The sequence below is a fragment of the Arvicanthis niloticus genome, chromosome 13 (assembly GCF_011762505.2).
Source record: "Arvicanthis niloticus isolate mArvNil1 chromosome 13, mArvNil1.pat.X, whole genome shotgun sequence".
Taxonomy (NCBI): Eukaryota; Metazoa; Chordata; class Mammalia; order Rodentia; family Muridae; genus Arvicanthis; species Arvicanthis niloticus.
In genome coordinates, this window is record NC_047670.1 from 55,528,512 (window position 1) to 55,555,035 (window position 26,524).

General features: G+C 44.0%; 1 protein-coding gene across 1 annotated transcript in view; it reads right to left on the reverse strand.

Annotated features, from left to right (window-relative positions):
• The window catches only part of Enthd1 (ENTH domain containing 1), a 109,143-nt gene that overhangs the window by 39,026 nt on the left and 43,593 nt on the right, over positions 1 to 26,524 (reverse strand). The window contains exons 4-5 of the mRNA XM_034517065.1: positions 21,904 to 22,022; positions 17,142 to 17,268 (exon numbers count right to left, since the gene is read on the reverse strand). Coding sequence (XP_034372956.1) covers positions 17,142 to 17,268; positions 21,904 to 22,022 — 246 coding nt within the window. The remainder of the gene's footprint in view (positions 1 to 17,141; positions 17,269 to 21,903; positions 22,023 to 26,524) is intronic.

The following is a 26,524-nucleotide window of genomic DNA, read 5'->3' on the forward strand; positions in this document are numbered from 1 at the left end:
TGGGAGTGGGGCTGTGTCTCTGACTCTTTTGGCTGCACTTGGGACCCTTTTCCTCCTACTGGTTGCCTTGTCCTGCCTTGATATGAGGGTTTGTGCCTGCTATTGTAATGTGTTATGTTGTGTGTGGTTGATAACCCTGGGGGGCTTGCTCTTTTTATTGAAGGGAAATGGAGGAGTGGATCTGGGGGAGAGGAGATGTGTGGGAGAGGAAGAAGGGAAAACTGCAGTTGAGGTGTAATATATGAGAGAAGAATAAGACAGACAGACAGACAGACAGACAGACAGAACGCGACTCTCCACTGTCCTACCTCACTTCCCATTGCTCCAACACAAAGCATAACAGATTCACAAAGCTCTTGGTCTGTTTTCCTCATTCCATGTATCACAACTGTAAGTACTTTATCTGTTTACCATCTGCTACCTTAGCCAGAATGGAAGCTTCTAAGGGACATACAAGGTCTGCTGTACATCCATGCTCACCACAGAACCTGACACATGGCAGGAATCCAGTACCTATTTGTTGAGTTAAAATATAATTTCCCAATTGTCCCTTCTGGAACTTTATGTCTACTTTCCAACTGACAATCTAGTTGATAGCTATTCTAGTTTTTGTTTGCAGAAAGGAAACAACCTCTGGGCGTTGGCCTCAATTTAGTGTGCAAGCCTGAGGATGGCTCTTAACCATGGTGCTCACTGGTAAACAGTACCACAATTAGTAAGTCATTCAGTTTCATTGAGTAGGATTTCATGAGCCCTAACACCCCTGCTCCGAGTCCCAGTCTGCCTTAACCTTCTGGTCACCCTCAAGCTTCTGTTTCTGTCTCTTCTCATGAGTTCTGCACTCACCAGACACCCCAACAGCAGTCCCTGGGAGTCTGCTAGGAACTTGGGACGCAAAGGCCGAAGAATGAGCAAGTATTACCAAGTGGTCTCTGTTCCCACAGCTCCACATACCACTGAATCCCCAACGTCCTCCCCCAAGCACAGCCGCCTATATAAAGTCACCACTGCCCAGCCAGATGCATGACGGGTCTAGAGATGGAAGTCTTTAATTAATAACAGACAGGGTTGGGGATGTAGCGCAGTGGTAGAACACTTACTTGCCCACCTCACCCACTGGCCCTCCTCACCCAGAGTGCTGGAGAAGAAAGATCACACTAATAGAAGAGAAGGGAGTGGAAGGCTGCACCTGAGCCAGCCACTCAGAGTCTACACAGGACACGCAGGAGCAGTTCCAGCAGTTCTGGGGTTGGAACGTTAGCAGAGGGGAGGGTGTAACAGACCTCACAATGGGGCGAGGGGGAAATAGACTTGCACAGCCTGCTAACTTAGACCAGGTCAGTGGATGCAGGCAGAGAGGCAATCCTAGAATGATAGCGTGAGATTCCTCTCCCCAGAGGCCAAACTGAAGAAATGCCTAAACACCGGGGAGGGGAGCAGGTATTCCTCCTTTGCAAAGCCAGAGTGCCAAGGCTCCTTGGGGGACGCTGGGGGGGGGGGGAGGGAAACCCTAACCTGATCTGAGTTGAAGATGGATATAAACTCCCAGAATGACCAAGGAGATTGAAGGTTATCTTGAAACATTGAAAATCACAGCTCTCCCTTTTGCATACTAACAGTACGGCTAAAATCACCATGACTTACAGCCCAAGCATCAGCAAGACACTCTCTCTGCCTCTGCGGGGCCTGTGCTAACTCAGCATGAACACATCCCTCTGGCTGCTGCAGTGATGCTCTTCTTGTCCATCTGCAGCCCTTCCTGCTGACTTAGGTGACTGGCCCACATCTAGGAACTGGTTCTGTTTGGTGGTGGCAGTGGGGAGTTGGAGCATGACCCCACTGATGTGACATCTCTGGGCACCTGCCACACCAGGGACAGCTCCTGAGTTCACAGCAGATTGAAAGGAAGAGCTCAGTGGAGGATGCCTGGGTCTGGCCAAGGCCCTGGCACACACCCTCGCTGTGCTCTGGACACTATCTCCAGTTCATTGTGCTTGTGCAGTCCCTCCTTTCACACAGAACCTTAGCTAGCACAACAATCAAGTGTCACCCAGGGATGGGAAAGTTCTCTGAAGCTTTAAAAAGACAACTCTGCAGGCAAAGGAACCCAGCCTGAACTCCAAGCACTTCCTTTGTGTGGCGCAGGCCACCTTCCTTTTAAAGCTGTGATAGATCTTCTTTGAAGACGCTTTTAAAGCATATGCAAAACGCACAGGATGAAAACCCCAAGGATGGCTGCATTCTACTTCGAGGCATTTCAATGCCACTTACTCATCAAGAAGCATTTAAGGGAGTACTCATTGCTCCCAGAATCATGGACTAGTGTGAGGAAGCAGGGCCGGCTCTGGAGCCTGGGGAGGAGCAGTAGCAAGCTGTGCCTTCTGCATGCCTGGGGAGGCTTTCTGGGAGAATTGGCATCCTAGATGAACCCAGACAAGCCAGAATCAGACAAATGAGGAGGAGTGGCAGGTAAGGACGAAGCCAGAGATCACAGTGTCTGGGAAGCAGTACCCAGGCTGGCCTCCATGTGGGAGGAGGTAGTGAAGGGGACTCTTCCAAGTGAGCAGAGGCCAGTGCAGGATGCAACCTGGAGCATACCCCATTGTCTGTCTAACCCATTAACTGCCCACCTTTGCTTTGCAATGCCAGAAGCCCTCTTCTAACACTAGCGGCAGGCTGCATCCTGTCCTATGTTAAAGCACCCGAAGAAAGTCCTCAGTGTGGCTTATCAGGACAATGGCCATCCATGCCATGTTGCCCAGGAATATCCAGATGTATGGTTATTCTGGCCAACACCATGGCCAATGATTAGTCATTGTGTTCTTTCATTGTCTGGAGTGTTTGGACATTAATCTATGGCTCCCTTTATTCAGAGTCCTGCGTGACTCTCTGGCTTTGCCTGGCATCCTTCCTGCCACCCACTTAGCCTCAAGGTCTCCCTAAACTGCTTCCAGTTCCTCAGAGCTGCCAGCCTGCCCTGACCCCTGACCTCCTGCTCTACCCCCAGCCTCTCACCTGAGGCAATCTCTCCTCTCCTCTCCTCTCCAAATCTTGACCCTGACCTTGATCAGGTTATTTAAACATTCCACATGGATTTTCCTCATTTATCTCAGTAATTTGTTATGCAGATGAAAAGTAAAGGCATTTCTGAGCCTGCAGCACACGCAGTGCACACAGCGCACACAGCACTTGCCGGGCATGCAGTGCTTTGGTCTGCCATTGTTTCTGTCTCCGTCCTGGACAACACCTTCTCCAGGAAGCTTCCCTGGTCTCCCAAGGTGAGGCTGGGTGCCCTGGTGGCTACCACTGGGTCCTCTCATCCTGATCCCATTTATCTGATATACTCTGACTACACTGTCCTCTCCCACTAGCCTGAAAGCTCCCAAAAGGCGAAGACCTTGCTTGTTTTTCTGTTTTTGGGGTTTTTTTTAATTGAGACAGGACCTTGACATGGAACCTTGGCTGTCCTAGAACTTGCTATGGAGATCAGGCTACCCTCCTGCTTCTGCTTCTTAAGTGCTAGATCACAGGTGTATAGTGCCACCCAGCAGGGCTCTTGCTAACCACAGGTTGCACAATACCTGACACACAGCAGGCATTTATAACTGTTGTGGGGTATATAATGTACTCACTCTTGATAATAAGCACACAGCCATGTGTTTCATTCAAATAAAGTTAGCCTGGGACTTGCACCCCTGGGAGACCATGGTTATTCTGATAAGCCTGTCAAGTTCAAGTTTACACTGAACTTGATCTCCCTATTAGAACTGTCAATGGGCTTGTATGACATTTTTATAATGTACACATTCATCAAAATGATTTAGGTTGGATCACTTCTTGAGCTAAAAATTTATAAACAGTTCAGAAGCCAGCATAGCTCAGCATTTCTGAATTTTATTGTATATTTATATTGAATATAAATTTTATTGTATGTTCTCTGATAATTTCATACAGAAATACAATGTATTTAGATCACACCCACCCCTGCAAGTCCTCCATCTGAGACAGTTACTGCCCCGTCTTCACTCAGGTGGTTAGGTTTGTCTTCCTATTCATTCATTTCAGTGAAAGCCTTTCATTGTTTAATTTATGTCCATTTTGTACATATAAGTCATCCATTCTCATATTTTTTGAAAAAAGAAAGAAAATGTGAGTTCTAAATGAGTTTAATTGAATTTCTTAATACCAACCACACTACACCGTTACTATGCTGATAACATCTTGTATTTCTACCATCATTTCATAATCCCAGGCATGCTTTGCTATGCTCTGATGACCAGCATAATGGACTTTCATGGGAGAGATGAAGGAACATAATGACTGCCCTCAAACAAAAGGCACTAAGAAATGAGCCTGGTCATGAAAAGAACATGCAGATTTCATACAGCTGCTTGGAAAAGCAACACAATACTTAGAATTGCCTAAGAGCTGGGTCCAAACCTGGTGCTGTACTAGCGGTGGGTTCCCTGTGACACCTGAGGGTTACGTGCCTTTAGATAGGCTCATAAGCTATGCAGTCTGTCAGATGCTGAGAAGTGCTACAGAGAACACTCATGGGGGAGGGAAAGGCACCATTAGTGGTGAGAAGTTGGCTGGTGAGGTTTAATACCCAGGAAGGCCTACAAAACATCTATAAAACCACAGTGGGATGAAAGTGTGAGAGTATGCTGCATGAGTAGGGTTAGGTGTGAATACTCACATGCATGCATACACACACGCGCACGCCTTCTTTAGAGGCACAAGGAGACATATACAGCTGTCATAGAAAGGGAGATACACACATTTTCCTATCTTATTGTTAGTGACCCTAAAGGGACACTAGTTTCTGGAGCCCCAATAGTGTCACTACAATCTGCCAGCCACAAGGGATTTATGGAAATCCGGTAGTGCAGGAATCTTAGCCTGGAATCCACCTCACCATGCGACCATGTTGCACGGTCTCAAGGTACAGCGAACATACATGCTTCCTAATAGACAGATCATTATGGTAGTTCCAGTGCCCATGAAGGGCAGGCTGCTATAGCTAGGGAGAACAAGGAGACACCTATAATTACACCATCACTGTTTCTGGATATTATGTAGAAATTGTAATGGCAAGTCTTACATATTCCAGCAGGAGCCTGTGCTGAGAAGCCAATGGACTGGATGATGGCTGCTGGTGGTCAGGTTGTGCTGCCCAACACTGCTCTCCAGAGCAAACCAACACAGTCTTAGTGTCGAATATTTATCTACCAGCCTCCTACTAAACACAGTATCAGCCTTTGTGGGACAGGCACAATGACCATACCTTTACTGTTTTGCTTCAGAGCTATGTTAACTCTGCTGCCTTCTTTTTTCTTTGTCTTGAGACAAGGTCTCGCTCCATAGCCCATGCTGGCCTCAAACCCGCAGTAATCTATCTTTTTAGCTTCCTGGGTACTAGGATTATAGGGAGGAGCCACTATACCCAGTTTCTGCTGAATCTTCTAAGGGTTGAACCTCCTTCATCCCAAGTCATAGAGCATCATGCTGGCCACTCCACTGATGGCATGATGTTGACTCAATGTGTGCAGCTAGCAGCAGGCACTCCTGGAGCTATGTGCACTCCAGTTCAGGGCCTGCAATATCTATGATACGTTTAGAGTACTCAGTGACCTGGACAAACGAGAAGGAACACACACACACACACACACACACACACACACACACACACACGACAGAAAAACTGTGAGCACCTTCAGTTATCCAACATAAAGAACAAACCACACATCCACAGCCTGTCTGGGTTCCGGAGAGCATGGTGCACTGTTCTACTGGCCACTACTTGCACTGAGTGAAGACTGCAGTAAGGCAAGGCTCTGTAGCAGGTCTGGGCTCCTAGACAAGCCTCACTGAGTGCTGAGCTGTGTAGCCTGGTGGAGCCAATGGGACTGCAAGTGCCTGAGGCAGACAGGCATGTTCTCTGGAACCTCTTACAGGCCCTGGAAGAAAATCACAGGGTTGGCCTCTCTAGCACTGATGCAAAGCCATACTTTCTGCCTATGATTACTGTCCACTTGAAAAACAACTCTTGGCTTATGATGGGGCCCTGATAAGAGACCAAATGTCTGGCCACAGAACAACAAGCAACTGTGTACCCTACAAATGACTGCTATCTGATCTATGGAGCACAAAGCTAGATACACACAGCAGCACTCCACTGCCAAATTAGATTGGTCCATATGACACAGGTAAAGCCAGTTCAGAGCCTGTGAAAGCACCTCAGGCTGATGGAGGACATGCCACACCACAGCTGCCACTCCTTCAGCTTACACCCACAAATTCATGGAGAGCACCTCACTGCAACTATGGGGAGGGACAAGGACAAGACTAGTTTCTAAGGAAGCCTGCAAAACACCGCTCAGAAGTGAAGGGGCCAAATTACAGTCCCACTCTGAATGCCCATGGACTTCAGGAAAATTCTTCCCGCAGACAATACATCTTCATATGATGCAAGGAAAAAGGCAAGATGCGGAGGAGAATCAACAGGAATCCATGAGCAATGGTTGCAGGGTCCTCACCAGGTGCTTGGAAAGAAGACTATAAGAAGATTGGTGACAAGAAGGTTGGTAGACAGAACTCTGAGGACATGTACTTGAGGAGAGAACGCTCATGCCTCTATGAATGAAGACCTGCCAGCGTACATCCACTGTGGAGCAGGTGCTCCCACATCAGCTGGGGAACGCTCTGTTCAGTCAGAGGCAGTGGCTGCTGGCTGGTCTGTGTTGTTAATTGGGGCTGTGGGTGAGAAACAGAGATGCTAAGACCTTGAACTGCCCTGTAGGTGAGACCGTAGCAATAGAAACTTTCCCTCATCAGGTGATCTCTTTACCATGAAAGGTGCTCTCCTGACCATGGACACTACCACCCAAACTGCTTAGAGTGGAGGACAATGCTGCAGCCCAAGTGAGGTGCCGAGGCTGGTTCACATGGACCTCTTCCAATCCAACAAGGGAGGACCCATATGGGAATGCCATCCCAACCTACAGTCTTGAGGACAAACCACACTGTCAGAACGTTTACAGGGCTCCCCTTGTGCCCCACAGCACCTGACTTTTCAGCACTACAGAACTACATCCAGGAGATAAAAAGGAGGAAACACTTCCAGGATCAAAACACAACACAGAGAATCTTAGAGAAGATAATCCTAATGCCACTCGAGGCACCCGTGCTTAGCTCCTGAACAAAACACTGCTAAACCAGACTTAGAAATAAGCAGAAAAGAGAATTTACCAGGCCAATTGAGGTTTTTCTCTGGAATTCAAGGTTGTTTTAATATTTAGAAATAAACAATTTATAAAATTGATAGTTTAAAAGAGAGAAATATGTAGCTATTGAAACAGATACTAAATGGAGAAAATCTGAAATATAGTCTTGTTAAAAACTGCTAAAACTTAACAATGGGGATCTGCAGTATACAGTGCACAGTGGATGTCTCTGATTAGTTGGGGTTGACAGCAACCTCTTGTCGGTATGGACCAGGTCTCAGAAGCCCTGGCTATTCTGTTACCCAGAGTATGTGAAGTGCATATGTGGGGGGGGGGGGGAGGAGGGAGAGCCAAACACAAAAGCTGTAAAGTTTGCCAGTGAAGAACTAAGTCTTCCATTATTTACAGATGATGTGGTTTCCAGTATGAGATACTCAGAAGGATCTATACTTAAATCAGGGAAATTGCTAAGAGTTTAGTTAAGGGTATAACCAATATACAAAAAATTAATTCTGCTCATCTGCACCATCAACAAACAGAAAATGAAATTTATTAAATGAAGCCTCTTGGGGTAGCCATGAAAACAGAGATATGTCTCAAGACTCAAGTGGACCTGATCAAGCCAAATAGAGCAAACTCACAGTGCAGGAATATGCCGAGCTGAGCTGCCATCTTAGAACCCTGCAGAACACCAGAGAGAGTCCCTCCCATAAGATCACAGGGCTGACTGGGGGCTCGGGCTCTCAGCCTCTGGCCAGCACCACCACCAAATCTGTGGCACATTGTTATCCCAGAAAAGACCACAATTCCACATTTGAAGTGACATTTTAGACCTTAAGTTGAACAATCATAATTGTACCATCTTGCACTGAAAGCACATTAAGCACATGGGACCAAATCTAGACGACAACTTACAAGACACCTGTATGTAAAAGATGAAACACGGAAGGTAAGAACTAAGTGAATGCAACGCTTTGCTGTTGTAAAGACTTCGATTCTCTAAACTGATTTAAAGATTCAATTCTGTGCCAATCAAAACTCCAATTTTTTGATTGGAATTTTTAAGGAACTCGACAAGCTTTCATGCAGGAGAGTAGAGGGGTGGACGGTCACTGCTGCTGAAGGAACGTCCACCAAGAGCAGTTAAGAACACAGTGTAATGAAAACTGTTGGCTAAACAGCTGCCTTCACATACCTGATGGCTCTAAACAGAGCCCAGGAGCACATCTGTATGCACAAGAACGGTGCTTTAGAATATTGGTGGCCCTGAGGCTCACTGGGTGAAGGACAGACTTTTCAATTAATGATTCTTGGGCAGCTTTTATATGGAGAAAAACTGAATGCTTAATTCAATTACGTACCACCATCAACTGTCTATTAGTGTTTTATTTGTGTGAAGCAAACTATTTTTTAGAAATTGGCCCATATAGTGTTATGCTCATGCTCTCGGGACAAGGAAGAAATGTCCCAAACCAGAGAAGACACAAACGCTGGGATCATAAGGAATAATGCTCCGCCTCATTAAAATTCAGAACTTGTGTTTTGCAAGGCCTCCATCTGCAGTGTAAAGAGCGCCGGCCGTGGAGCTGCAAGCCACACACGAGATGGCAGGCTGAGCCTTCCACCCGGACACAGGCTCCTACAGACCAGTCAGGAAACATACAAAAAACTAAGCAGAAAGATAGCCAAGAGATACATGCAGATGCTTCACACAGGGAAGCAGGGTGAGTCAGTGTGTGGAATGTTTCCACACTCGGAAACACAATCAACTTCATTAAAAAAATATATCAGTTTAGAACAAATGTGAGACTATCTCACCCATTACTTTGGCGGGCTTTTCAAACATGACAAGATCAGGGCTGGGGGTGGGGGAACTTGTAGAAACTAGGTCTTTAGAAAACAATCTGGCATGGTTAGGTGTTTTCAAGGAGCCTGTATCTAACTTACAAATAACTGGCTTGGAGAATTTCTTGTTCACGAGATCTAGGAGTTTTGGACCAGTTGTGTGAGTTCATATAAGTCCTACATGCAATTAAAAATAAAACAAAACAGAAGCTGGGCAGTGGTGGCATATGCCTTTAATCCCAGCACTTGGGAGGAAAAGGCAGGCAGATTTCTGAGCTCAAGTCCAGCCTGGTCAGGACAGCCAGGGCTATACAGAGAAATCTTGTCTCAAAAAAACAAAACAAAACAAAATGACCTTCCAAAAAAACCAAAACAGAAAACAAACAAATGTGACACCCTGTAGATAAGAGAGTGTATCCACAGGGAAACGCTATGCAGCAGCAAGGGGTGATAGCCATGTACGGAGATGAATGCTAAGGGTCTAACACCAGGTGATGAGGAAAAGATATAACCGGGATGAAGGCAAGGACAAGGAGCAGAATGAAAGGCCTCACCAGAATAGCTTTCTTATTTTATTTTTGCCATGGGCTGAGTTGCCAAAATCAGAACATGGAAATCAGAACCATCTGTTGACAGGGTAAGTTAGAGAGCTGGACAGAAACGGAGAAGAATGTGTTTTGAAATCTGCATCAAATCACCGAGACAGAAATAAAAGTCTGCTTTGTTCTGGTGGGGAGGAATAGTGTCACTTTGCCATCATTTATGTAATAGTGAAGTGCTGTCGTCACCCTCGGGAACAGTATTAAAGTGTGTTACTTTAGTCGAGGTCACTGCACAACATGAGGGTGGGTGGGAAATGTTGTTAAACTCACTGCCAGTGCAGGTTACAGAATCACTTCAAGATTCTTCAATCTTGATCAATCGCTGAGGAGCTGCGGAGATGGTTCAGTGGGTAAATGCTTGGCATGTGAGCTTGAGGACATGAGTTCGGATCCCATACCCACATAAAAGCCAGCTGTCACCACATGTGTCTGTAACCACAGCACTGGAGGGTAAGACAGGTGTATTTCAGGGGCTCGATGGCCAGCCAGATAAGCCAAAATGACAAGCTCCATGTTAAGTGAGAGAACTTATCTCAAAAAAAAAAAAGTAGAAAAGATAAAGGAATACAGGCAATGCAGAACTCAGGACACCTCGTGTACACACACAGGCAAGTGCATTTGAGTATGTGAGTGTGCCCCACCTCTGCCACACCACCCAGAGAATGAGTGAAGTGGACTAAGCCACAAGCACCATGTGGATTCCAGGAGCAAATTCCAACCTGTCAGGTGTGGCAGCAAGCACTGTTACCAGGCTAGGCTGGCTGGCCAATAAACTTTAAGGGTCTACCTGTCTCTGCCTCCTCTCCCTAAAGCTGTGATTACAAGAATGCATGCATTATACCAGTTTTTCCTATCAAATAATTTAAATTTGATATTATAACATAATTACATTTCTGCCTTCAATTTTCTCCCTCCAAACACTGCCATGTACCACTTCCCCTGCCTTGTTCTCTTCCAAATTCATGGCCTCTTTTTAATTGTAGATTCTCTCTCTCTCTCTCTCTCTCTCTCTCTCTCTCTCTCTCTCTCTCTCTCTCTTTCTCCTCTCTCCCTTTTCCTCTCCCTCTCCCCCTCTCTCTCTCCTAAATATATACATGCAACCTGATCAGTCTGTATAATGTTACCTGTGTGCATGTTTTCAGGGCTGACTACTTGGTGTTGAATAATTAGGGACTCATCCCTAAGGAAAACAACTTCCTCTGCTCTCAGTATTCCTTGCTTGCCTGTAGTTCTTTGTCTAGGGTTGAGGCTTCATGAGCTTTCTCCTTTCCACATCAGCACATCTGTTGGTATTGTCCATATTCAGGTCCTGTTTAGGCAGCCATGTTGGTGCGACTTCATGGGTATAGAATATCTTCTGATATTTCTAGGAGGCATCATCTCTCAACAAACATCTTGTTTCTTTGGTCTGTACAGTCTTTCTGACCCTTCTTCTGTTATGACCCCTGAGCCTTAGGTGCAGGAGTTGAGTTGCAGATTTATCAGTAGGACTGGGTTTCACAACTCTGCATTTTGATTGGCTGTGATTCTGCAATGGTTTCCCTTTGTGGCAGAGAGACATTTCCTTGATGAAGGGTGGGAACTACACTAATCTGTAAATACGAAGATACATATTTCTAATTTAGCTAGGGACTATGCTGTTTTAGTAAGATGACGATTGTAGATTCTCCTTCAAGATCCATGAATTCAGTGCCCTTGAGTAGTTGGCTAGGTTTCCAGAGCCAGGCACAATTTCCTTCTTGTTGAGCAGGCCTTAAGCTCAATTAGAAAACTGTTGGTTACTGCCACAGTATGCAGGTCACTACCACACCCTGAGTATCATTGTGCCATGCTAGTGTTGGTATGGTTCATAGATATCATAGCTAGGTAGCACTGTTGGTTGTCTCCCTCCCTTGGAAGCTGCATGGCACTTTCTGATACCATGAAAGCTAGTCCTTAAGGAGGAGGCTTTCAGGTCAGATCCAGCTCAGGTCCTCTGGGCCCTGTGTGTCTGAAGTGCATGGTGTCTTCAGGAACAGGGACTTACCTTCTACCTCTTGGGGGCAACCAAGGACAACAGAAATGACTATAATGTTTTGTGTTTTAGTTTCTCTTGGACAACCCTGACCAACAACTCAAAAGAGGGCTTCTCATACCTGCCTGGGGGTTATGTTAGACAGTCCACTTTGTGCCAGGCTTTTATAGGCTCTGGGGACCCGAACCCAGGTCCCTACACTTGGTGTAGCCTGTGCTCTATTGACTGAGCTACACCTCTAACCCAACAGATGTTTTTCACCCTGTGAAACACACACTCACAAGCTGTGAAGGAAAGAATCCTTAAACTTCTCTAAACACAGCACTGAGAAGGCTGAAAGACAAGCCACAACCTAGAAGCAATTTGCAACACAAATTACAGACACAAATTATATGTGCATATATATGTAATGCTACAAAATCAATTCAAATGAACAACAAACAATATACAAGACAAATGGGTTAATTATATAAATAGGCAGGCCACAGAGGAGGAAATAAAAACATCCAATCAATATGTGGAAATATTCCAATTATATCAGCTATGTAATGCAACTTTCATACAAGTGATAAAAATATAAGGCTTGAAAATATCAAGTGTTAGTGAGGGTGTTTGGGGATGGGCGAGCTCATGTACTGTAAGCTCAGATTGGCACTGACTGGTAGCAAAGATGACATGAAAATGGGCACACAGTCCAGCTGAGGGAAGCCATTTCTAACACTCCACCCTGAAGAACGCAAATGTATGTGTACAAGGCTATTCAACAACGCCATAATTGTGAGTAAAAAAAAAAAAAAAAAAAAAAAAAAAAAAAAAAAAAAAAAAAAACCAACCATCAACATGCCAACCAGCAGGGGAATAAGCTATATACTCAAATATTACAGGATATTAGGAAAATCTCAGCCTAGTGACACTCAAGGGTGACCAAGTGGTAGTGTGTGTGTGTGTGTGTGTGTGTGTGTGTGTGTGCGCGCTGAACTCTGGTCTTCAGATAGAACAGCAAGTGCTTTAAACACTGAGTAATATTTCCAACCATCCCCTGCCCCCCGACATAGTAGTATTCTTAAACTTCACATAGTTTCAGGAAAAATATAGAATAATGTTCTAAAACAAAATAAGGTTAGCTGTATATAATCAAAATATATGTTGTACAAATACACAGAAAAAGGTCTAGAAAACACACACCAAATTACTAACTGTTAATCCTGTGGAGAGAGAGGACAGTGTTGAGCAAGAGACATCAGGATGTGGAATGCCTTGATTGCCAGTGTTCCAATGTTTTTAATGAGTGTATCCACTCATTAACTCATATAGTTATAAAGCAAGTATAATTTATATAGATCAAAATTAAACTTTTAAAATACCTTAACAGAGGTATGGGGAAGTCATATGAGACCATACTGAAATGAGACCTTGCTTAGCACACAGAAAGATTTCTAACAGCTGTGACATTTTCATTAGACTTTGCTATTTGAATAGGATTTTGTCAATGTTTATAATTTGATAGAAAGCTGGAAGCTGACTGACATTTTCCAAACATACATACTGGCACATACCAACATGCATCTTACCCCAATGCTTTTTTCTTTCAATGTGGTATGGCCCTCCATGGAGAGGCGGAGGGTCTACCCTACAACCCTGTCTCCTGAGCTTGCACAGGACTTTGCGACTGCCTGGATGGAAGAGAGCATACTGGAAGCACAATGGCATGGCTTCTGAGATTGATTATCCAGCTTCTGCTGGGTCTCTGCTCTCTGCCTGGACAGAATATGCTCACCCTGGGAACACAGACGCCATGCTGTGAGGAAGCTCTCACTTGCCCACGTGGAAAGACCACGGAAATGGGCTCATGTGGAGAGGAACTGAGGCCTCCCAGTGGATAGCCAGCAGCAACAGCCAGACACATGAGGGAGCAAGCCTTCAGAAGATTCCTGGCCTGGCCTTTGAGCTCCTCAGCTGAGGCTCAGAGATCTATCCATCATCGGAGAGGCGAGTCATCCCCACTGTGCCTTGTCCTAATTCCTGACCCAGAGAATCCATGAACATAATAAATGGTATTTACACCACAAAATTTAGACCAGCATGTTACTCTGGAACAAAGACAGTCTAAAGAGAAGGGACTACACATGGGATGTCGCAGAGCCTGTGAGTACTGGCTACTTGGGGTAAAGGGGACCTGAACGATTGGCTGGGATCAAACTATGGAAATTACATATGACAATATGAAAAACTTAGACTTATCTCCCTGGCAGCAGAGAGCTGTTGACAGTTGTGGAGCTGGGAAGTGAAATGCTAGGATCTGCATTTTAGCAAGCCGGGGAAAGGCTGGAGAAAAGAAAGGCTTAAAAATAGGAAAAGGGTCTGGAGAGACGGCTCAGTGGATAAAGTGTTTGCTGCAAATAGAAGCCGGGGAGGCATGGAGCCTGCCTGTAACGCTAACACTCTGGTGGCAGAGACTACATCCCAGGGCAAGTGGACTAACAAGACTAGGAATTGGTGAACTCTGGGTTCACTGAGAGACCTTGCCCCAGTAAAGAAAGTGGACACCCACTTAGAAAGATACCTGACATCAACTTCATGCCTCTTTCACATTTGGGAGGTACATATACTTGTACAGACATGCCCATACACGAACACACACACACATACACACCACATACACGTATATTAAAAATAACAGGAACAGCCTCTCTACCTGACATGGGTTCTGACTAAGAACAACATGGAGGCATTTCCTCACATCCATGCTCTGCAGCTTCCCTCCAGGGCAGTCTCTGGTTCTCATCTACACTCTACCCCACATGTGTTAAAGTGTTAGAAGGAAAATCGATATTCACACAGAAGCCTACCCTGGCTGCTTACTTTATACTGCAGAATGAGAAGTGACCAAGGTGTACTACAGTGGGCGAATCACTAAACTGAGATATATTATTCTGCACGCAGAAGAAAGGAGGGATCCAGCTGTGAGAAGACCTTTCAAGGCAGGTTACAACCTCAAAGAAGACAATCCTTCCTTTTCTTCTTTCTTCTTTCCTTCCTTCCTTCCTTCCTTCCTTCCTTCCTTCCTTCCTTCCTTCCTTCCTTTCTTTCTTTCTTTTAAGACAAGGTTTTTCTGTGTCACCCTGGCAATCCTGGAACTTGCTTTTTAAACCAGGCTGGCCTTGAACTCACAGAGATCTATCTACCTCTGCCTCCCAAGTACTGGGATTCAAGTTGTGCGCCACCACACCCAGCAGGAAGCCAATCCAAAGTGGTTCCCCATGCATGACTCCAATGCTCTGACATTCTAAGAAAGGAAAAACAATGCAGACAGTAAAGAGGTTGGTGGCTACCAGCACTGAGGGAGGCAGGGGTGGGTAGAGGGGCACAGAGTGACCTTGGGACAATGAGGCCACACTGTATGGTAATAGTGTATGTATGTCACATGTCCATACCCTCACCGAGTGTGTGTGTGTGTGTGTGTGTGTGTATTTGAGAGAGAGACAGACAGACAGACAGAGAGAAAAAGAGAGAGAAATGGGACTCAGAATAAACATGGCGTCAACACAAGCCTGACTGTAATAAATGTGGATAGTGAGAAGCCATGTGTGTTTTGCACAGGAGCACAGAGACACTTTGCACTTTCCACTGAGTTCTGCTGTGAATCTAAAGCTGCTCCCAAAAAGAAAGTCTATATTTGAAATGTTAGAAGGGAAAAATGTTAAGAGATGTTAGAATACAAGGAAAGTTTTCCCCATTGCTCTTCCTTCAAGCTTTTCGAGTTGAGCCATTTGCTTTACAGGACCGTAGAACACTAAGCAAGGCAGATGTGGTGGCACTCGCTCACCCTCAAGCTCAGCACCCCGGAGGCAGAGGTAGGTGGGTCTCTGTGAGTTAGTTCCAGGATAGCATGGAATGAAAAGCTGTGAGTTCTATGCAAGCCAAGGCTACACATAGAGACACTGTCTCAAAGACAGACAGACAGACAGACAGACAGACAAATTTAAATGTCAACCAAGTAAGCTGTCCCTGAATTATAGCCATTTACAACAATTATCTGTGCTAATGCCATCTCATTCAACCTCAAGTTTTTGTTGTGTTTATTAAAAATATTATTAAAATTATTCTTTCAGTTTTTTACCAGGGTTTATAGGAACTATTTATAAAGTGTGCTTGTACAGAAAGTCTAGACAAACACTGTAGTTTTTCAATTTTGGGTGTTGCAGATCTGTAAAAGGAGAAACTTCAAGGTGTAAGGTCCAAGAACAGAAAGAGAGAGAACCTAAACCCTGAGTAACCAGCCCTGTGAGGCAGGAGAGGACAACCAGGAGCCAGAAGGCAAAAGACAGACGAGGCAGCGCTCAGAGGTACTGAGGATGCCCTCTCTCATGTCTTGGTGATGGACGGGTCACCCCTCTGGCCGAGCAAACCTAGAGGAGGAGCCTATTGCAATCAGGATGCAGCTGGGCATGTAGTGTGCACTTAGCATGCATGCCATGAGGCCTGGGCTTTGTCTTCAGTCCCAAAGTATATTACAAGTTGGGACTTCATGCAGAGCAGTGACAGGAGAGACAGGTTCAACCAGAGCCAGACCCCAGAGACTCCTGACAACAGCAAAGCCCAGGTGGGACTCAACATTGTCACTTACTGGAGGTGAGTTTGGTGTTATTTTGTGTAAGTTATCCTGTCCCCTTTTCCCCCAAGGTTTTTGAGACAGAGTCTTATATTGTAGTCCAGGTTGGCTTGGATGATGCTGGCTTTGAGTCTGTGGCAACTCTGTCTCTCCAGGATCCCAGCTTTCTCCTGTGCCCTTTTCTAAAGTTAAAGATTCAGGAGATGACTAAGTAAGCTGTGGGATTGGCGCTATTCATTATGTTCATTCACATTTCCACTTAATGCCTGCTTTAGAAGGATCTCATTCATTAAAATTCATCAGGAAAAAAGTTTCACTCCAAAACATACTAAAATTGGGTTTGAGAGAGGTCTGCTCTTGCAGAGGACCTGGGGTCAATACTCAGCACCCACACAGTGGCTCACAGCTGTCTATAACTCCAGACATCCAGGATCTAACACCCTCTTCTGGCCTCCATGGCACAAAGCACTCATGTGGTGCACAGACATACATGCAGACTTACACATATAAAAATAATAAAATAAATATTTTTAAGAACAGAAAATTAGTTCTACTCTTTAAAGCTTTCAAAAAAAAAGTGTAAGGCTTGCAATTAATTTTTAAACAAAATGAAAAAGAAGGGAAAGTGATAAGAATCCCAGAAGCAACAAAATGGGAGTTGAGGGCCATACATGGGCTGGGTTTATCATGCCAGTCCTGCCCCTGATGACCTGCTTTCTTATAGAACCAACAAAGCCAACTGTTGCTAAATTTCAAAAATCAAATCTTGTATTTGTGTAGTCTTTCCTTCTAGAGCATCTTACTTTTGTTTCTGAAGAAAATCTCATATGTAACCAAATTACCTGTGTCCCAGAGGTTGCAGATTTCTGATTCTCCTTCTGACGTCCAGGAAGTAGGAGAGGTGATGGGAGGAGGTAACCTTGGCAAAGGTTGCTTCCGATGCTCGTATGAGTACAACCATGTTAGGTCCTGACAGAAACAAGAGAAGACACATTCACTGAAAAACAAAAATGCACCAGAGAGATGGGTCAGCTGTTAAGAGTATGTGTTATCCTTGAAAGGACTGGAGCTGGACTACACCCAACAGCTTACAACTTCCTGTCTGTCACTCCAGCTCTAGGGGCCCTGATGCTTCTGGCCTCCGAGGGCACTTGCACTCATGTACACATACCTAGACACATTATCAAAAGAAAAATCAGTGTGTGCTGGTCAGTTTTATGTCAACTTGATACAAGTTACAGTCACTGGAGAGGAGGGAGCCTTAATTGATAAAATGCTTTCATAAGATCTGGCTGTAGGCAACCTGTAAGGCATTTGTCGAGGGGGTAGGGTGGCTGGAGGGTTCCAGACAGGATTTCTCTGTGTAGCACTGCCTATCCTGGAACTCTGTAGTCTAGGCTAGTAGAGAACTCAGAGATTCACCTGATTCTGCCACCCAAGTCCCAGGATTAAAAGCGTACACCACCACTGCCTGGGCATTTTCTTAATTAGTAACTGATAATGAAGGTCCCAGCCCGTTGTGGGTGGTGCAGTCCTGGGTTCTAAAAGAAAGCAGGCTGAGCAAGCCATGCGGAGCTAGTCAGTTTACAGACCCCCTCCAAGGCCTCTGCATCAGCTCCTGCCTCCAGGTTCCTGCCCTGCTTGAGTTCCTACCCTCACTGCTTTTGATAATGAAGGTATGGAACTCTGAGTGAAAAAACCCTTTCTTCCCCAAATGACCAAATTGCTTTTGGTCATGGTGTTTCATCACAGCAATAGTAATCCTAACTAAGATATCATGTTTGGGATCTGACATGAATTCATCCAGGAAAAATAGCCAATCTATCCCAGGGTCCTATAAATCTGCTTGGCCTGCCTGTAATTCTGACCTGTAAAGTGTGTTATATAAATGGGATGGCACAGTATGCAACCCTTAAGAATTGGCTCCTTTCATCCAGCACAGTTCCTAGAGATCTAGCCAGGTTGTCCTGTACATAGAGATCTCTGTATCTATGAGAGGACTAGGGGTGCCATTGTTGCGGTATATGGGTAGATATTTTGGTTTTGTTGTTTTTGAAACAATCTCACTATGCAGCCGTGGCTGGCTTAGAACTCACAGAGATCCACCTGCCTCTGCCTCCCAAGTTTTGGGATTAACCAAATATGCCCACCTGAGACAGGCATTCAGTTGTTGTTTTTCTTTTCTTTTTTTTTTTTTTTTTTTAATATTTATTTCACACTGTTTTCACTGTTTTGCCTGAATGTATTTTCTATGCACCATGTATATCCCTGGTGCCCATAATGGCCTGAAGAGGGTATGAGATTCCTTGGAACTGAAGTTATAGGTGGTTATGAGCTGCCATATGGGTGCTGAGAACCAAACCTGGGTACTCTGCAAGAGCAGAAAGTTCTCTAAACTACAAGCCCTCTTTCCGGCCCATGCATTCAATAAGATACAGTCAAGTTGTTTTCTAGGGTGACTTTACCTTTAGAAATTCCTACCAGCAAAACAGGAGTGGTCTGACTCCTCCACGTCCTCATTAGTGTAAGGGGTTGTCACAGTTCTGTTTTAGCCATTCTGATATTGCACTGTGTGTGCTAACAACACCGGCCATCTCTCCCAACATTTCTTTACTATCCATATTTGCTGAAATGACTATTCATATTGTTTGCCCGCCATATGATTTCCAGTTTGCTGAGTTTTCCTGTAAATGGGTGCTGGACTGAATCAAATGCGTTGCTCTATCAAGTGAAACTACTGTACTCATTTTGTCTTTAGCTTGTTAATAAGGTAAATAGCGTGAGCTCAGACTGACATGCCATCAACCCAAGCCTATGACAATCTCTTCTGCCTTGTGTCTGTCTGCATGTCCTTTCTTCCATGCTAATGATATCAAAGATAGTGCAAACAGAGAGTATCCATGGTTACCTGTTGGATTCTGCACACATTAAACTCATCGTCATCTTAGAACAAAAATACCATTGCAGAAGAAAAGCCCCAAATGAATGTAAGTGCATTGATTTCATTCTATATTTTAGGAATTGTGTTTTATAATGATTCAGAGCTTTCCTGGTTCTCAATGACAAAAATCTACACACATATATCTGAGTCTGGCTTACTCCACCACATAAATGTTCATGGCCATTTTATTCACAATTGACAAAACCTGGAAGTAAGTTTTGGTAGGAGAATGGGTGGATGGTGCTTCCTCCAGACAGTGGAATGCCATTTAACCATAAAAAGAAATGCACACTTCTACATACTGAACTCATATTTCCATTGGGTTTCATGTGTGTGTGTGTTTGCACATGCATGTGCATGTGTACAAGAGCACATGCCCACACACAAGCATCTGAAGACTGGAGGATCATGAGGGATCTCTTCTTTCACTCTATACCTTATTCTCTTGAGTCAGGGGCTCTCACTGAACCTTCAACTCACTGTGCTTGATAATAATACACCTGTCTCTGCCTTCCCCATCCCCTCCCTCCCCCTTCCCCTCCCTCCAGCACTGCCCCCTTCTTATGTGGGTACTCAGGATCTGAACTCAGGTCCTCACGCCTGCACAGTAAGTGCTCTCACTGACTGAGCTATCTCTCAGCCTCACAAAGAAAATTCTTAGCAGAACAGAGATTTCAAAAGTAGAACAGAGGTCACCAGACTATTACTTTCAAAACTAAAGAAACCTTTTACGTTTATGATTGACACTGATCCATTTTCTTTCTTCATACTGTCCAGAGTTTTTAATAATTAAGATTGGTAACAAGGTTATCTGTAGCTTTAACTACCTCAAAAACAAACAAAAAAAATTCCTTTTTTTCCTGACCACTAAGAAAATAAAAAACAAGGTTGCGATTTTTTTTTTTTGGTTGCAGCTGTTTCCATAGCAACTGATAGGGATGTTGTGAAGTGGCTCACACAAAATTAAGGCTGACCAAAACCTTCGATGTCTTTGTGAGCTGCTAAATCAATAGTGATGGATGATAAATGTCTGTGTTCTGCTGCTTCCATTTAAGAGTTTGCAAAGTGAAGAATACACAAATTTTGTCCTTTGGTTTATTTCTGTGTAATGTGTCCAATTTGCAAAATTTTGACCTCATCAGAGCTGCTGGAGGAGTGGAAATTATACTTATTTCTGATTCCATTGGCGTGTCATGGTTGTGTCAGCTGTGTCACTCCCTCCACCCAAAAGTCCACTTTAATGCCTTTATTTGTGCTTTTATTATTATTTTATAGATTATAAAATACTCACTGCAAAACACCAAATAACACGAGTGGTAAAGAGCGAAGGAGTTTCTGCTCACTTCTCTCTCCACAGGCGTGGTGGCGTTCCTCTACTGGGGGCAACTAGTACTCTGTTTTATGAATTTGGGAGGAAATTTTCTATGTCAACACATTTTAAAGTGATTATATATATCCTTCTCAGGAGTAAGCAACCTGTCTTGGTCATCTTTCTACACAATAATGTAACCATTCACTGTGTGCTGGCCCCACAATGACTTCGTTCACTGAGGCATGCATTACAAACGTGCTTCTCTCACACAGAGTTGAGCTGTATTCCTGACATGTAATCTGACCTGGTCATTTCCTTTGGTAATCACTTCAGGATTTTTCTTGTTTCCATCTACTACAACTGTTGCAATAAAAAGCTTCATGGATCCGCCTTTCTAAGCTGTGTGTTCACAGTGGCATGTCTGAGCATTCACATGGCTTGGCTTGAGCTGGAACGGAGTCAGATCGTATCCAGCAGTATGCTGGAGGGGCCCTTCCTCTCAGTGCAAATACAGGGTGGTAGCAATCAAACATTCTTTTTCATCAGCATGAAAGGCACAAAAATTGTGTTTTACCTAATTACATGTGAGACTAAGTGAGGCATTTCACCCTCTCATGTGTCTATGTGTAGTGCTGTAGATTGGATCCAGAGCCTCAAGTACAGAAGGCACTCTGTACCACTTACTGTAGGCCCAGCCCCCTGTTTATCAACTTCTTAAATAAATTAATTATATTCATTTACTCATTTCATCATGGATGGGAGAGGCACCCATGAGGCCACACCCCTCCTGCTTTCATGTCTTCTGTTGTGCGACCTCTGAGTTTAATCAGATTTACTTGCCAAAGCACATGTCAGGCCTCATCTTGTGCAGGACTTGCTGAGAAAAAGGGCTCCATGGGGGGCGGTGAGGAAGGAGAGGAGGAGGGGGAGGAGGAAGGGGAGGAAGATGAAAATGGTTAAATGTCATCTAAATGTATGGCATTGTCAACACTGCAGAGAGCAAGAAGACCAGTTGAGACACTGTACTGTTTTGCCAATTCCCTGTAAAGTCACAATAAAGGCTTTTGAAGGCTGTGGGGGTAGCTTGGTGGTAGAGTGTTTGCCCAGCATGCACTGGGTTCCATGCCTAGCATAACCAAATAAGTAAATGAACAGCACCAACTATAATAGAAAGAAAAACTCATCACAATTTTACCTTACCGATACTTAAAATTCTGAATAACAAAAAACACAAATGCCAAGACCAGTGGGGCAGCTTTGCAGACGCTCTCCAGCGGCAGAGCTGCAAAAGTGGGTTTTCACACGAATGGTTGGTTGCCTGTACAGTAGCAAAGGGACCCAAAGCACCTACCTCTGTAGATTTCCACGCCTTCATCCCGAGTGAAGAAAAGTACAGGGGCAGAGAGGTTCCAGCAGGCGAGGGCACATCCTGGCACTGCTCCAGCCTCAGCTTGGCCTTGGAGGTATTTTCTGTCAACAATGTAAAGCTACAGTTTTACTTTGGCCATATATAAATAAATGTTAGTATTTTGTATTTATGTCTAACTTGAACGACTTCTGAAGATTTATTCTGTGCACTAAATACACATTACCCACCAAGGGCCATCTCTGATGACACACTACTTTACAACATTACCAAGCCCAGAGAAGTTCAAAACCTACAGTTTGATGTCCATGGCCTTGTCCCATCTCAGCAATTCTGTTATAGCTATAACTTCTACTGTTACGAGAAGTAGTTTTTAAAAATAACATAAAACACAGTGGTAGCTATAGTGTAACACATCGTAATGTATAACAAACAGAACTTCAAAAGGCAAACACTATTCAAAGGGGATTTTAGGATTATATGAATGATGGCTATAATTACTAGGTTATTTAAGGAGTCTTATTACTGTAAAGTGAGTCTAATGTATTTTGTATAGGAAGAACAGATCAGAAATGTATAGATTAGTTATGAGGCAAATACACCTTTAATATAAAACAAAAACTTTAAATGTAAAAGAAAAAATACATCAGTGAAAATAAACTGCTATGTCTGCTTAAGTTTACTGTATTTGGCATTTTTTTCAGTTTTAATATCCTTTGTCTTGCTGGATTAGTTACTGTGCATTAGTACCAGTTCTAGGTGAACCTCTGGGCCAGGATGCAGCTCAGTCATCTAGCACTTACCCAGCATTCATGCGCACTGAAAGGAAAGAAATGTCTAAACGTATTAGTGCTAACTCTATCGTGGCATGCTACTGTGGACAATAAGAGGTGTGAGGCGATGGTCTTCATATTGGTGGCTGCACACTTGATTCAGGGAGCATAAGTGTCCCGCAGGGACTAAGATTACAGTGACCCTTTTAAAGAAATCGATTTCCAGATCTGCAGCATCTACAAGTCTCCCTCCAAAGGCTTATCTGCCTGAGAGGAATTGGCCAGCTCTTTCCTCTTTGCCATTCATAATTTACCCACAAACCAAAGACAAATCATGCATCTGTTTTAAGAATGGGTCTTCTTCCCCAAACATAAGGCACCAATAACAGAAAGAACAAAACAAGCAAGCCACCTCAGTGTGACCTCCATTGGTCAAGACAGGGAAGACCCAGCATTCTGTTCCATCCATAGTCTTTTGAGGGCAAAGCCATGGCAATAAGGATACTTACTCCAGCCCACACTAGGACACCTGATTCCAATCTACTGTATCACAGCACAGAGCAGCAGGGAAGGTGACCGATTTCACTTCACATCTGTGTGCTTCTCATCCCCAACTATGGTCAAAGAGGGTATGGTTCCTAAGAAATAGTCCCCCAGAGCAGAGTGATGAGAATGTGGCGGTGTGGGGAGAGGCATCTTTATGTCTTCAGTGCAGCAGTTCATAAGGCTCCAAGCCTGAGCTGCCCATCTTAGGAAAGGGATTAGGAGTCCTATGGCAGCATGGGGGGTACATGCCTGAGATCCTAGCACTAAGGAGGCAGAGGCAGGGGGATGCTGAGCTCAGGAACAGTGTCTACATACAGATTCTGAGGCTAGACAGAGATCCATGAGTTGCCTGCCCCCACCCCCTGAAATAAACGGCAGGCAAGATGGCTTAGCGGGAGAAGTTGTTCTCTGATCTTCATTCATGTGCTATGACATGTGGGGGGACACATACACAGACACTTACACACCCCAAATAAGTGCATGAAATACAACAATTGTAAAGGATTGGTGCTGTGAAGGTAATAGAAATATTTATATTTATTAGAATAAATATGTAGGGCATTTTATGGAGAAAAAACCACTTCAAATCCAATTCTATTTACTGTTTTGACAACGAAGGCTGCATTTGCCAACTAAATGATATGGTAGATATTTTCCCAGAATTGTGTAAACCAAGTCTGCAGTTACCAAGAATTGCAAATACTTAAAGCACGTACTGTAAAATCAGTTTCTGAATAGTACATTATACTGATAGCCATAGGGCAGTTAATATTTTCATTTGCCCTGCAATTTCTGATTATGTCAGGTTAGAGTACAAGTTTAATTAATAGTTGATACAGTTTAATAATGGATGTTTTGTATTATTCCCAGAAGCTGAAAAAGTAAATTACTCCTAATGACTGTTTAAAAAAAATTTTTCCCCCAAACAATGTGTTCTCAACTCCTTGCTTTCAAAAACATGAAAGACTTCATCACATTATAGCTGACAAGAGATAGGAAATATTTCTCTAATAAGTCACTAGATAATTGTTGGCACCATGCTTGGAAGGAATTCACAGGACTGATTGACAGTGCGACAATAAAGCACCTTCTAGTCCTGGCTCTGATTTATGTGAACAGGTTTTTAAAGCATTTATGTGTACAAAAACCATGAAATAAGATAGACATTGCATGGTGCTTACAGCGAGCAGTGAATGGTATTCATATATGGATGAATGGCTCTGCTTAGCTCATAAAAGCATGTGTTTCCAATTAAGTTGGATTCTTTATGTGTGATAAGTACTAAGAACGTATTATGAGCCCAATGGCTTTGACAGGTCTGGTGCTGGAAGTTAGTCTAGCCTGGCACAGTGGATGCATGTCTGTAAGCCCAGCACTGGGGACAGAGGCAGAGGAATGGTTAAGTTTGAAGTCAGCCTGAGCTCTACAGTGAGATTCTTCTTCAAAAGCACAATTCTTGCACTTATTTAATATTTTGAGAAGACTTTCAAGCATGCAAATACTACATATAAAGATAAGACTCAGAAAAAGGTGTGAAAATCAGATCTGACCTCAGCAAGAGAAAGGAATGACACAGAGCTTCCGTAGCTAAGACCCTATGTATTCCTCTGGTAACACGCTGCAGGTCTCAATCCTAATGGTAATTATGCTCCTTAGGATGTGAGAGGGTGTGGGAGAGGTCAGTGGTCAGAGCATGTACTGCAAAAGACCTGGATTTTGTTCCGGGCACCCACATCAGGTAGCACACATCTGGAATCAGCCTGGAAGTCCAGCTCCAAGGGCATCTGATGCCTCTTCTAAGGCACTGGCTCTCCCACATGCGCACAAACGCGCACACGCGCACACACACACACACACACACACATAATTAAAAATAAAAATCAGTTAGAACATACATGTGGTATAATTTACTTCTTCTCTCCTTTTTTTCTAGTACTGGGAATTGAAGCAGATATTATATATGCATGCTAGGCAAGGGCTCTCTGAATTTTATTTTGGGACTCTTACTATGTACTTCAGGCTGACTTTGAACTCATGATCCCTCACCTCAGCCTCCCAAGTAGCTGGGATTACTGGTATGTACCACTATGCCAAATTTGTTTTTCTCTTTTTCTTTTATGTTTATTTTTTATCATATTTATAACATACCAGATTTTATGTTTATTCTCTTTTATAAAATTCCACATTTTAACCCAAAGCTTTGTGAAAAAGCTTATAAGTCTGGAATTATACATGAAAATGCCTTAGAAGCAATAGGTCGGCATGAGACAGATTCTACCTTCAACAAGTCCACAGCCTGACAGGGAGTTAAGCTCCACACACAGACAGGCTTATGGGAAAGCACTGACTATAACACCAGGGGCTTTGATGGGTGGTGCACATCCCAGGAAACAGGAGGACAGAAATCATTTCTGGCAGAAGGCACAAGGACAGTAGGTGCCAGACCCTGAAGAGGTAATGAGAACCTTTCATATATGTTTGTAGTTTTTCATTTTGCTGTAAACTTACATGAAAAAGGGTAATTAAAATGGACTTATTTTTGACTTGGAGATTTTCTAATTAATCCTGGCAAACAGTGGGGACTCGGGACTTCTGTCATCTCTCTGCTTTCCTGAGGCTTAATCAGAAACTGTAACAACCTCTCCTTCAGTATTCAGCAGCAGAATTATCTCTGAAATGCTATGGGCTGGGGCCTGACAGACAGCACGGGGGTAGATTAATTCCCTTCTGAGGAACCTATGAAAGGAGCATGCAGCACAGATGCATTCTGGCCTGGAATCACAGTTCACTTTTGTTGATGAGAGAGAGAGAGAGAGAGAGAGAGAGAGAGAGAGAGAGAGAGAGAGAGAGAAGGTTATTTGGCGTACAAGGCAGAAACTGCAGCAGCTAGTCACATCCCAGCCATAGTTGAGAGCAGAGAAATGAAGTCTCGTGCTCCTGGCTTTCTTCACTCTTACACAGCTCAGAACCGGATCCAGACCATGGCCCCATCCACATTAAGGGTGGGTCTGTCCACCTCAAACAACAATCAAGACAGTCCTTCACAGACATGCCCATGGGCCACCCTGATCTAGAAAATTCCTCACCGAGACTCTTCCTAGGTGATTCTAGGCCATATCAAGTTAAAAACGAGGCAGCACAACGGTTAAAATACTAGAAAGTTATCTACAGGCAAGAAGAGTGGCAGTCAGGCTGCAGAAAGCCCATAGACAATCATGGTCTTCCCTCCTTGATATCAGATAGCACAATACTGGAAGTGAGGTGTACTTCATCAGATTTCATGACTA